A 14,042-nucleotide genomic window follows, 5' to 3' on the forward strand; every position below is an offset into this window, starting at 1 on the left:
TGCAATTAAATCTGTTCAAAGAGGTTATTACACATCTCTGGAGCAGGGGGTTCTTGAACCTGGGACTTTCGGTAGAGTCGCTCCCATTGTGTGCAAGAGATCTTTCAAAAGGAAGAAAATAACAAGACTATTTGACATCAATTCTACGACGATGGATGACAGATAGGGTGAAGAACAAAAACCCCATGTTGATGAGCAGCTCCAATACTCCACCAGGCTAACATAATCTGACATCATGTCCTTCAACCACATAGGGACAGATACGAAGGCAGATTTATAACCTTTCCTGTTCCTCTGATGCTCCCTGACCCACTGCACCTTTCCTTCTCCACATTTTAATCAAGGAAAACAGTTTTGGTTTAAAGGAGTCCTATGCGCAAATATCGGGTGCGGATCTTTCAGACCAAGTACTGTGCAATCAAACACAACAAAACCCAAATTTGCCAGTCAAAGTCCCCAATTTCGGAACAATATATTGAAGGATTCTTTTGGATCCAAAATGCCAAAGACCTTGGGAGTTCAAACAAGGCAGCTACATAACATCCATCTTCACCTTCAAATACTAAATTCCTTTGCCAGCCAATATCACTGTGAACATAGAGCCACTGACAGTCTGATGGACTTCAAGCGAATTCAGTTTCCTTACTTTGGGGTATGTATCAATACAACACTAGTTAAAAGCCTTCTGAACAACAGCTTGAGTAAAAAGTATTTTGGGAAACCAATGTTATTCATCTACAATCAACTTTCCATTGGATGAATCACTTGCACACTCCAGATTCTGAACTGGAAATTTGATGCTGAAGAATAACCTCGAGTCTTAGAGATGTATAGCACGGAAACAGACCCTTCAGTCCAACTCGTCCCAACCCACTCTAGTCCCACCTGCCAGCACCTGGCCCAGACCCCTCCAAACCCTCCCTAATCATATACCCATCCAGATGCCTCTTAAATGTTGGAATTGTACCAGCCTCCACCACTTCCTCTGGCAGCTCATTCCATACACGTACCATCCTCTGTGAGAAAAAATTGCCCCTTAGGTCTCTTTTATATCTTTCCCCTCTCACCCTAAACTTGTGCCCTCTAGTTCTAGACTCCCCAACCCCAAGGAAAAGACCTTTTCTATTTATCCTATCCGTGGCCCTCATGATTTTATAAACCTCTCATTGCACAAACAATTAATTTCAGGTTTTGCTACTCTGTGACTGACAGATATAGGAGAAAGTGAGGACTGCAAATGCTGGAGATCAGAGCTGAAAATGTGTTGCTGGAAAAGCGCAGCAAGTCAGGCAGCATCCAAGGAGCAGGAGAGTCGATGTTTCGGGCATGAGCCCTTCTTCGTTCCTGAAGAAGGGCTCATGCCCGAAACATCGACCCTTCTGCTCCTTGGATGCTGCCTGACTTGCTGTGCTTTTCCAGCAACACATTTTCAGCGACTTACAGGTATAGGCTGTTGGACCAAGTTGTCTGTTTCTATGCTGTAACTCCTACTTAGTTAACTGAACCAGCTGAAATAGCAAAAAACTAAGTTAATAATTAAACTTCAGGAAAGTCCAAGCAAGGATGACCTCACCAGCTTCTATTGTCTCATTCTGAATCACAGCAGTCTGTCCAAGAATTTTCCAGTGACAGAACAAACAACTCTTGTATTGTAATATGTCGTTGTATGAAAGAACTTCAAGAAAGCAAGAAACAGATCTTACCTTGTCATATTCCCCATTCCTTATTGTTTTCTCAGGTTTGCTTTGCTTTAATGGGCTTTTGACTTCTAACACCTGTTATAACAGAGGCGTAAAGACTTCAGCTACAAATCTCCTCAGGGCTCCTCACTTCTGGCTGTGCTCTGACTCAGTTAAAAAAAAATGGCTATTGTTTATCAGAAAGTACTGGCCTTATGATTTCTTCGCTTGTCACCACTCACTTCCACAATTTCCCCATTCCCAACCATACATGTTCTCTTTTTGTCAATATATTTTATCATCAAAGCCACGGACTTTTCCATATCTCCAACTATTCTGTCAACATGACCCTTTTATCTCTTGTCCAGATATGGGGCACATCATTTTACAGTTTCTCTTCATGCTGCTCAATTAAAAACCAACAAGGAAGTTTAGGCCAAAGTGAGGACTGCAGATGCTGGAGATCAGAGTCAAGGTTAGAGTGGTGATGGAAAAGCACAGCAGGTCAGGTTTTCATCTAAGATGATGTTGGAAAATCAAAGCTTCCGGCAAAAGCCCTTCATCAGGATTCCAGAAATGTTGATTTTCCCGCTCCTCGGATGTTGCTTGACCTGTAGTGCTGTTCCAACACCACTCTGATCTCAACAAGGAAGACTGTCGAGTTTCAATGTAAATTTATAGATAATGATTTGATTGGAATCGCCACCAAACTCTGCAGTTAGAAAGTCAAACATATAATGTTTAGCATTTGCTGGAGCAAGTTCCCACTTTGTTAGCAATATCCATCAATTCATACAGTTGAGTCAAGATTTTGAGTAGAAACGTTAATTTATCCAGAAGCCTTTTTCTGTGCTTCCTTAACAGACTTGCATTTTAAAGATGGGATGTGATACAGTGCAGTAAGTTTGTTCAACTACACACTCCACTCATTTCTAAATGAAAATGTAGGAAATGCATTGTGAAGATTCAGTACTACCAGAAACGTGGCCCATTATGAGGAAGATCATGAATTGGGATTTTAAAATTTGATTTTTTAATTTGTGATTGAAATATTCGCTAACAGGGATCTGTAATTTGCATCACTTCTTTTAGGATTTATTTCATTTGTACAAATAATTGCCTAAATAAATAATACACTTTGCTAAAGGTGAAAAAAATATGCTGATTTGAGATTCCCTGACAGTGTAGAGACAGGCCCTTTGGCCCAACAAGTCCACACGACCTTCCCAAGAGTAACCCACTCAGACCCATTTCCTTCTGACTAGTGCACCCATGGACATGCACCCATGGACATGACCAATTCACCTAACCTACACATCTTTGGACTGTGGGAGGAAACCAGAGCACCTGGAGGAAACCCACACAGTCACATGAGAACATCAGTCGCCCAAGGCTGGAATCGAATCTGGATCCCTGGCACTGTGGGGCAGCAGTGCTAACTACTGAGCCACCATGCTGCCCCCTGTTCTCTCTCCTTTAGATAGTTACTTATGTGGCGATGCATATGGGGCACACTGATTGATCCATGATGTTAAAGAACATATATATTATTCTTCACATTGGATTTCAAGCTTGGTTTCTGAAACGTTTCCCCCGGAAGAAAAAGTAATACCGCGCTGTCACTCTTGAGCAAATAGCGAAATGGGCAATCGTTTGCCAGAATCAAACCCTTTACTATTTAGCAATTCATTTAAATACCGCTTGCAACACCATCCTCAAAATTTAAAAATAAAAGCAAGTTACTGCGGATGCTGGAACCTGAAACCAAAAGAGAAAATGCTGGAAAATCTCAGCAGGTCTGGCAGCATCTGTAAGGAGAGAAAAGAGCTGACGTTTCGAGTCTAACTGACCCAGCTTTGACAAAGGTGAGATTTTCCAGCATTTTCTCTTTTGGGATCCTCAAAATCTCTCTCTGCATAGGAGTGTTCACATCATAAGATGAAAATGGAAGGGAAAATAAATTGAAGCTTGAATTTGTTGCAGAAAATACTAGGGCTATCTATATTTGATAACATTCAGCTCAGTGGTAATAAAAAGGTATTTTCTGTTAAGAATATATAATAGTGACAGAACTTAGTGTTAATGAGAATCTGTACAGAGTGAGGACAAAGAGGGGACTAAAATGCTCACCAAACATAGGGAGAATCTGCAACCTTCAACATGGATGTTATCATGACATTCCTAACAGATTATTCAAAAACAATAATCAGAGGAACAAATTGGTATTTTTTTTTAAAAATGGATGGGTCAAAACCATAAGCTTATCAAAGTTGAAAGTTCAAGACGACAGATTGTTGTACAGGTTTGAGAATAATTTCTAAAAGCAAAGACAACTTGGTGTTTTCTGTAATTAGCTTTGAAGCAAGGTAACAGTTGTAAAAGAAAGATTCTTCCCTGAAGTCCCGTTTTTAATATCAACAGATGTAACAAAATAATTACATTTCATGAACCCTTGCCTTGAATTTCACAAACTGTGCGGTTTGATTTTATATTCTTCCTGATTTGCATCCAATGTACTAAACAGAATATTTCATTTCCGAATGGAGCACAGAATATTGGCCTACTTACAGAAGGTAGGTTTTGAGCACTCAAAAGGAAACACAATTTTAGACAAAAACCAGTCGCCTAAACATTCACAGCAACACAGTACTAAGGAGGTCTTCCTTTGACATGCCGAACTGAATTGCGTTAATATGGAATATAATTACATCGATACAAACAGCGAGTCATCTCACTGCAATTTAAAATCAAATGTGAATTGTGAAAGAATGTGGGACACTTGATGACCTAAATGAGATATTGCTCACTCCTGTACCCCAGAAGGTGTTCTGCTCACCACCATCTGGTTCTGACCAAGGGAAAAAAGGAGACCAGAAGTGTTTTTGTAAGGAAGAAGAAAACTAACTACAGCACAAATTGGTAACAATCTGAGAACAGGCTAAAGTGACCTAGCAAACCACTGAGGTATGATAATTGCTAGAAAGTCTCAAAAATAAAACCAGATGAATCACCTGGCAGCAGAAATGACAATGACAATTAGTCTATTTGACTATACAAAGTGGTCCTTACTCACATCTTGTGCTGGAGCCAAACTTGGGAGAGCTGCCTCACAGATTAGTCATCTACAGTCAGACATCGTCATATGCTCAGAATTGCACATTAGAGACAATGTCCGAGATGAATCTGGAGATTGTGACGATGATGTCCTGTTCCACCAGCAGGGCAGACCCAGCAGAGGTGGTGGCACAGTGGGATACAGCCGGGAGGGAATTACCCTGGAGTCTTCAACAATGGCTCTGGATACCATGAAGTTTCATGGTATCAAGTCCAAAACGGGCAAAGCAGCCTCCTATTAATTACCACGTACTGTATTCGCTTGGCTAATAACCCTGCCATCCTTGGGGCTGAATAACACGGAGGAAACATGGAGGGTGGCAAGGATGCAGAATGCACTCTGACTGGGGGATTTCAATGCCCACCACCAAGAGTGGCTCTGCAGCAGCACTACTGCTAGCTGGTCAGGTCCTAAAGGACAAGGATGCTAGACTGCGTCTGCGGCAGTGGAGAGGGAATCAATGAGAGGGAATCAACAAGACGGAAAAAAGATACCTGACCTCATCTTTACCAATCTGTCAGCTACAGATGCTCACGACAGCATCAGAAGGAGTGTGCCCACCCAACAGTCCTTGTTGAAATGAAGTCTTATCTTCACATTGAGAACACCCTCCATCTCTCTACACCATATTAAATGGGAAAGAGTTTGAAATGATTAAATAACAAGATTGCATATCCTTGAGCAGCATTATCATAGTCCAACATCATCTGCAATCTCAGATTGTGATCAGCCCTGGTTTAAATAAAGACTGCAGGAGGGTATGCCAGGAGGAGCACCAGTCATACCTAACAATGAGAAGTTAGCCTCACCAGGTTACAAACCTACACACCAAACAGCGTAGGTGCAAGTGATAGACAGGAGACCAGCATTTTCACAACCAATGGATCAGCTCTAAATCCGACAGTATTGCCACACATAGTCATGGACAATTGAACAACTCACTGAATGAGGAGGGTCCACAAATCTCCCCATTGATAGGGAACCAGCACATTATTGCCGAGGATAATGCTCAACCATTTGCAACACACCTCAGTGAGAAGTGGATAATCCATTTTGGCTTCCTCTACTGGCTCCTTGCATCACAGATGCCAGTCTTCAGCTAATTCAGTTCACTCCACTTGATATCAAACAACGGTTGGAGGCACTGGATACTGCAAAAGGCCCTGGACCCTAGCAACATTCCAGCAGTAATAACGAAGTCGTGCTCCAGAACTTGCTGCTCCCCCAGCCAAGCTATACCAGGACCATCATCACACTGGCATCTATCCAGCAATATAGACAATTGCCCAGGTATGTCCCATACACAAAAAGCAGGGCAAACCAAACCCAGTCAACGATTGGCTCATCAGTCTACTCTTGATTGTCAATACAATGGTGGAAGGGGTCATCAATACTGCGATTAGGCAGCACCTGGAACCCCTTATTTAGGATAAAAAAGATAAACCAGGGGGCCGTGTGCATGATTTCACCTATTTTTTAGAGCTTCATTCATTGGATGTGGGCATCACTGGCTGGGCCAGCATTTATTATCCATTCATCATCAAATATCCATCATTAAAGATGTCTCCCATCCTGGAAATGCTCTCTGTCAGTCAGAAGTTTTAACACACCACACGCCAACAGGTTGAAGAACAGCTTCTTCCCTGCTATTAGACTGCTGAACGGACCTCCCTAACTTCAAATAATGTTGACCATTACGCACCTCCTGTGCAGCCATAACCTTGTATGCCTCGCTCAGTCTAAGCGCCAGGTGATCCGTTTGTCCTAGTCTGCTATGATCTGTCTGTACTGCTGACAAAACAAAAGCTTTCACTGTCGTTAGGTACATGTGACTACAATAAATCAAATCAAATCAGCCCGGTTGCCCTTAAGAAAATGAGCTGCCTTCTTGAGCTGCTGCAGTCAGTTTGGAGTAAGGACACTGCTAGAGAGTGAGTTTCAAGCTTTTGACCCAGTGCCTGTGAAAGAATAGCGATGTATTTGCCAGTCAGATGGTGGTATTCCCATGTAGCTATTTCACTAATCCTTCTAAGCAGTAACAATTGTGGGTTCGGAAGGTGTGAAAGACTGCATTGGTGAATTTCTGCAGTGTATCTGTAGTGCAGGCGACTGACTGTGTGGAGTTTGCAAGTTCTCCGGTTTCCTCTCACCTGTCCAAAAGTGTGCAGGTTATGTGAATTGGCCATGCTAAATTGCCCGTAGTGTTAGGTGAAGGGGTAAACGTCGGGGAATGGGGTCTGGATGGGTTGCGCTTCGGCGGGTCGCTGTGGACTTGTTGGGCCGAAGGGCCTGTTCCCACACAAAGTAATTTTTTTTAACAAAAATTGTACACACAACTAATTCTGAACTTGGGAGGTGGAGTAACTGAATGCTTGTGGTTGGGGTGTCAATCAAGCTAGCTGTTTGACCTGAATGTAGCCTCTGGAGTGCTGCTGGAGCTGCACTCATTTAGACAAGAGGGAGGCATTCCATCACACACCTGACTTGTTCATTGGAGATAGTGGACAGGTTTTGGGGAGACAGAAGGAGAGTTAATTGCTGCATGGTTCTAAATCTCAAAGTCTGCTCCTGAATAAAGCCACAATTTATCCACAAAGTCCAGTTCAGTTGCTGATCAACGGTGACTCCCAGCACGGTGATAGTGGGACATTCCATGAAGTAACGCTACACTCAAGGGGATGGCTGGGCTCCCTCTTGTGAGAGATGGTCATTGCCTGGCACTTGTGGGGCATGAATGTTAACATATCACATGGCAGCCTAACCCTGGATATTGTGCAGGTCTTGCTACATTTGGACATAGGAGAAAGGGCTCATGCCCGAAACATCGATTCTCCTGCTCCTTGGATGCTGCCTGACCTGCTGCTCTTTTCCAGCAACACATTTTCAGCTACATTTGGACAGAGCCTGCTTCAGTACCTGAGGAACAGCAAATGGTGCTGAACATGGAAAACAGGATCAGAACATTCAGCCCTTTGAGCCTTTTCCACTATTCACAATGATCATGGTTGAATCACTGAATTCAATACCCTGTTCCTTCTTCTCCCCCCATATCCTTTGATTCCTTGAGCCCCAAGTGCTATAGCCAACTCCTCCTTGACTGCTTTCTGTGGGAAAAAAACCATACATTTACTTCTCTCTTGGTGAAAACATTTCTCCTCAGCTTAGTCCTATATGGATTATCATATAGCCCTAGGCTATGAACCATCGCCTCAGCTCACTGGTAACCGAGAAATGTGTCTGGTGCTTTTCGAATTTTAAAGTTTCTCAGAGACTCCCCCCTTCATTCTTCTCACAGGTGTTGCTGAACAAAGAGACCTTGGTGTGCAGGTTCATAGCTCCTTGAAAGGGGAATTGCAGGTAGATAGGACAGTGAAGATGGTGTTTGGTATGCTTTCCTTTACTGGTCAGCGTTTTGAGTACAGGAGTCATGGAGGTCATGTTACGGCTGTACAGGACATTGGTTAGGCCACTGTTGGAATATTGCGTGCAATTCTGGTCTCCTTCCTATCGGAAAGATGTTGTGAAACTTGAAAGGGTTCAGGAAAGATTTACAAGGTTGTTGCCAGGGTTGGAGGATTTGAGCAATGGGGAGAGGTGGAATAGGCTGGGGCTTTTTCCCCCGGAGCGTCAGAGGCTGAGGGGTGACCTTAGAGGTTAATGAAATCATGAGGGGCATAGATAGGGTAAATAGACAAAGTCTTTTCCCTGGAGTGGGAGAGTCCAGAACTAGAGGCCACAGGTTAAGGGTGAGGGGGAAAGAGATAAAAGAGACCTATGGGGGAAATGTTTTCACACAGAGGGTGGTACGTGTATGGAATGAGCTGCCAGAGGATGTGGTGGAGGCTGGCACAATTGCAACATTTAAGAGGCATTTGGATGGGTATATGAATAGGAAGGGTTTGGAGGGATATGGGCCAGGTGCTGGCAAGTGGGACAAGATTGGGTTGGGATATCTGGTCGGCATGGATGGGTTGGACTGGAGGGTCTGTTTCCATGCTGTACATTTCTATGACTCTAAGACATCCCTATTCAGGTACTGAAACTCACTTGCTCAGAAGCCACAGTCCTCCTGCTTGGTCTGCAATGTTTACTTTCAGTGAGGTGTATCTGGGGACACCTTGGTCTTATTGGATTACATTCTCCTCTTGAGTTACAGCCAGATAATAATGTGCCTTCCTGATCTTCCTCCCAAAGTGGATAGCCTCACATTATACTGCAGCTGCTCTGGATCTGCACACTGAGTTTGCAGAAACTACACAAACTATTCTGTATTCTCCTCACTCTCCTGCCAAGCTTTCTGTCATCTGTAAACATTACATTGGATTTCCTCAATCTAAATCTGGACTATATATTATGAGTAGCTGGTGTCCTGGCATTGATCCCTGCGATACCCATCTGGTCACTCGCATGCCATTCTGAAAAATGCCCATCTAATCCTTTTCTTTGTTTCCGGTCTTTTAACCAATTTTCTATTCATTTCAGTAGACGCTGCCCCTACTCCCATGTTCTTTAATTTTACACATTGATCTCTTTGTTAGTACTTTGTGGAAAGCCTTCTGAAAGTCCAAATAATCACATCCACTCGCTGCCCATCAACTGCCATCAAGTTACATCCTTGAAAAATTCCAGTCAATTTGTCAAGCACGAGGTCCCTTTTGAAAATTCATGCTGTCTCTGTCTGATTTGCCTCTCTTTTCCAAGTGCACAGCAATGAAATCTTGCATAATGAACATTTTCCCCATAACCAGCGTCAGGCTGACTGGTCTGAAAATTCCTCTTTGCCCCCATTTTAAATAGAGGGGTTTCTTCTAAACTGTAGGAACTGTTTCAAGTCGATAGAATCTTGGAAGATGACCAATGCATCCACTATGTCTCGGGCGACTTCCTGAAGTACAGTAGGATGTCGATCATCAGACCCCAGGGATTTACCTGCCTTCATTCACATCAATTTCCCCAACACCAGTTCCCTTCGAATACAGATTTCCTTCGGTTGCTCCCTCTCACTAAACAATGCTCCCCAATATTGCTGGTACGTTATTGTGTTCTCCTTCGTGAGCACAGGACCAAAGAATGTATTTAGTTGGTCAGCTATTTCTTTGTTTCCCTCTCAAATTCCTGTTTCTGACTGTAAGGGACCTAGATTTGTCTTCACCAAATCTTTTTCTGTTCACATATCCATAGAGCAGGAGCCAGCTTTTAGGTTTCCTGCAATCGTATTCTCAAATTTTTCCCTTAAATCAATCCCTTTCTCCTCCTTTGCTGAATTTCAAACTGCTCCCACTCCTCAGGTCTGTTATTTTTATTTGGGCCAATTTGTATGCCTCTGCGTTGGATCTAATGGAATCGACAATTTTCCTTGTTTCCCAGGCTTTGGCCACCTTTCCCATTTTCCTTTTGTGCCTGACAGTAATGAACGATTGTTGCAGTTCACGCTTTATGCCCTTTGAAATGTTTACCATTTCATTTTCACCATCCCTTGAAGTAATATTCCCTAGTCTATTGTAGCCTCATTCCTTCATAATTTTGTCTATTTAGACTCAGAATCAGAGACTCCGAAGCAATGACATCACTCTCAATCTTGATGAGGAAGTCTATTATGGTCACTCATTCCCAAACGCTCTTGCAGAACTGGACTGCCAATTACTCCTCTCTCATTCACAATTCTCAGTTTAGGATGGCATGTTCTCTCGTTAGTTCCTCAACATATTGGAGGAGAAAGTGAGGACGGCAGATGCTGGAGATCAGAGCTGAAAATGTGTTGCTGGAAAAGCGCAGCAGGTCAGGCAGCATCCAAAGACTCAGAAGGGCTTATGCCCGAAACGTCGAATCTCCTGCAGAAGGGCTTATGCCCGAAACATTGATTCTCCTGCTCTTTGGATGCTGCCTGACCTGCTGCGCTTTTCCAGCAACACATTTTCAGTTCCTCAACATATTGGCCCAAATATATACACTTCAGGAACACCTCCTCATTGGTAATATCACTAATTTGATTTGCCCAACTCTATACGCAAAATTAAGTCACTCATCACTTGTTTTATGGTGTTGCTTTATTACATGCATTGCTCCATCTGTGAGCATCCCTACTTCTGACCTTCTAGTAGAAGGAAGATCATTAGTGCTACCCCAGGAACTCGTGCACAGATGTCCTGGAGCGGAGGTGACTGATCTTCCAATACCACAGGCAACTTTCACTCTGCTAAGAGTGATTTCAATTAATGGAGAGATTTTCCCTGATTCCCATTAACTCCAGTAGGTTTGTCAGGAGTCCTTAAAACCACACTTGGCCAAAAGTCAAAAACATTAACTCAGTGTCCCCTTTGGAATTCAGCTCTTTCATTCATTTTGATCTAAAGCTGTGATGTGGTCAGGAGCTGAGTGGCCCTGGCAGAACCCAAACTGAGTATCAAATTATTGCTAAGCTGCTTGATAGCACTGTTAGTGACATTTTCCATTACTTTACTGATAACTACTGATGGACATACCTGGATAAATTTTCCACATTGTTGGGCAGGTGCCAATATTGTAGCTGTATTGGAACAGGTACATCATGGGCACAAGTTCCGCAGCACAGGCCTTCAGCATTATTGCTAAAATGTTACTAAGGCCACAGTAGCCAGGATTGTCAGCCATTTCTTGACATCACTTGAAATGAATTAACTTGGCAGAAGACTGACATCTGTGGTGCTGGGAATATCCAGAGGAGGTTAAGACAGATCATCCACTCCACATTCTGGTTGGATTGTTAGAAATGGTTTAGCATTGTATTTTGCACTGATTAACTGGGCCCCAATAATAATGGAGAATGGAAGTATTTGTGGAGAGGCCTCCTCCAGTGATTTATTTAATCGCCCACCACTATTCACAACTGAATGTGGCAGGACTACAGAACTTGGATCTGATGTGTTGGTTGAGGAATGTCTTAACTTGATCACTTGCACTGTTTAGTACACAAGTAGTCCTGTTTTGTAGCTTCACCAGGTTGGTACCTCATTTTTAGATATACCCGTAACACGGAAATCAACTTAGATTTCCTTGGCTTTCTTCGCAAGGAACACTTGGGAATGTCGGACATTTGGATTTAAAGCTGCATTTTTGCAGGGATACGAACTCAAAAGTGCTTCTCTGTCCTTGAAAAGGAGGTGGGCACCCTCTGGAGATTAAACAATGTGGTCTGAATGATTCAGAATACTGAATATGGTGTCCAGTTAGCTCAGGTCTCCCTGTTATAGGAAGGTTATTATTAAGCTATTTATCAGAATGTTGCCAGGACGAGAGGGTTTGAGTTATAAGGAGAGGTTGGATAGGCTGGGACTTTTGTCACTGGAGAGTAGCAGGTTGAGGGATGACCTGAGACAAGTTTATAAAATAATGAAGAACATAGATAAAGTGAATGGTAGGTATCTTTTCTTGAGGTTTCAGACTGGGTTTTTTTTTCCCAAAAGGCGAGAGGAGAAAGATTTAAAAGAGAAATGTTGGGCCTCTTTTTTAAACACAGAATGGTTCATTTGTGGAATGAACTTTCAGAGGAAGTGGTAGATGTGGGTGCAGTTACAATGTTTGAAAGACATTTGGATAAGTCCATGAGTAAAACATGTTTGGAGGGATATGGGCCAAGCCCAGGCAGATGGAACTAATTTAGTTTGGGGGAACGGTCGTCATGGACTGGTTGGACTGGAGGGTCTATTTCCACACTGTATGACTCAATTTCGAGAGTTTGTTAGGTCTGAGTAATTTCCAGCAGTTGAAAGCAGATACCCTGTTATGTTTTCTTGGCACCATGAGGGGACAGTTTTGATCAAAGAATCCCTAGTCTGGAAACAAATGCTTCGGCCCCACAAGTCCACACTGACTATCTGAAGAGTAACTCACCCAGGCCCATTTCCCTACTCTATATTTGTCCCCGAGTAATGCACGTAACCTACACATCCCTGAACACGATGGGTAATTTATCATGGCCAATCCACCCTAACGTGCACATCTTTGGTTTGTGGGAGGAAACCCACGCAGACACGAGGAGAATGTGCAAACTCCACACAGACAGTCACTCGAGACAGGGATCAAAGCCGGGTCCCTGGTGCTGTGAGGCAGCAGTGCTAACCACTGAGCCACCGTGCCACCCTTTTCAGACATCTTTAATAGGCATACAATCATTTAAATTTTGAGGAGTGGGAAGAGTGAATCTAAGTCATGTTTGGCCTTAAAGCAGAATTCAATTGGAAGTCAGGCCTCTTGGCTTTGAAGTACATTGGTTTGGAAATGGTGCAAAATGGACTGGATGTCACTGTATCAGCAGCTTTTATCTGTAAAAACGTTACCTCAAACATAATTCATCAATGTGGGGTTTCATACAAGATGCAGCTGCTTCCAAAGTGGAAATGGAGCAATTGCGAAGTCTATTTGGACAACTTTACTGGTTAGGCATTCAAATCAGGCCGGAGGCCAGTTGGGAGATCTTTGTGTCGAGTAAAAGATTAGATTTCCTATCATGTGGAAACAGGCCCTTCGGCCCAACCAGTCCACACCGACCCTCCAAAGAGTGACCCATGCAGACCCATTTCCCTAATACTGTGGGCAATTTAGCATGGCCAATTCACCTGATCTGCACATCTTTAGATTGTGGGAGAAACCGGAGCACCCGGAGGAAACCCATGCAACACGGGGAGAATGGACAAACTCCACACAGACAGTCACCCAAGACTGGCATCAAACTGGGTCCCTGGTATTGTGAGGCAGCAATGCTAACCACTGTGCCACCCCTCACATTTCACAGAATCTCTATAGTGTGGATTTAGGCCATTCAGCCCATCAAGTTAAAACTGAACCTCTGAAGAGCCCAGCATTTCTCATGGCTAAACCACCTAGCCTGCACAGCACTGGGTACTGTGGGCATTTTAGCATGGTCAATCCACCTATGTTACACACTTTTTTTTTAAGATTATGAAAGGATTGTGAAAGAACTATGAAAGGATTTTTCAGGGGAACAAAACGTTGAAAAAAATTAGAAGAGTGTTTCGTGTTTTGTTTTGAAATTTCTATCCAAGAGGTGCTAGAAACATGAAAGTTGTCATTTTTAAGTGACGCTTCTCGTGTAAATCGCAAGGATGGATTCTTAAGTGCGGGGTGGCGGGGGGGGGCTTACAATTTCGTTTCCGGGAAGCTAGAAAGATCAGAAAAGCAGTAAAAAATATATGTTAGTGGAAAAAACCCTCACTCTGGTTCAGGTGTTAGATATAGTGTATTTCTTCAAG

At 43.1% G+C, this 14,042-nt stretch overlaps 1 protein-coding gene across 2 annotated transcripts in view; it reads right to left on the reverse strand.

Moving 5' to 3' along the window:
* The window catches only part of mllt3 (MLLT3 super elongation complex subunit), a 155,199-nt gene that overhangs the window by 23,740 nt on the left and 117,417 nt on the right, over positions 1 to 14,042 (reverse strand). The window contains exon 9 of one of the 2 annotated variants that reach the window (XM_060846638.1): positions 1,704 to 1,775. The exons of the other annotated variant lie outside the window; for it this stretch is intronic. Within the exon in view, the coding sequence (XP_060702621.1) occupies positions 1,704 to 1,775 (72 nt within the window). The remainder of the gene's footprint in view (positions 1 to 1,703; positions 1,776 to 14,042) is intronic. 2 annotated transcript variants of the gene reach the window in all.

The sequence above is a fragment of the Hemiscyllium ocellatum genome, chromosome 2, assembly GCF_020745735.1.
Source record: "Hemiscyllium ocellatum isolate sHemOce1 chromosome 2, sHemOce1.pat.X.cur, whole genome shotgun sequence".
Classification (NCBI taxonomy): domain Eukaryota; kingdom Metazoa; phylum Chordata; class Chondrichthyes; order Orectolobiformes; family Hemiscylliidae; genus Hemiscyllium; species Hemiscyllium ocellatum.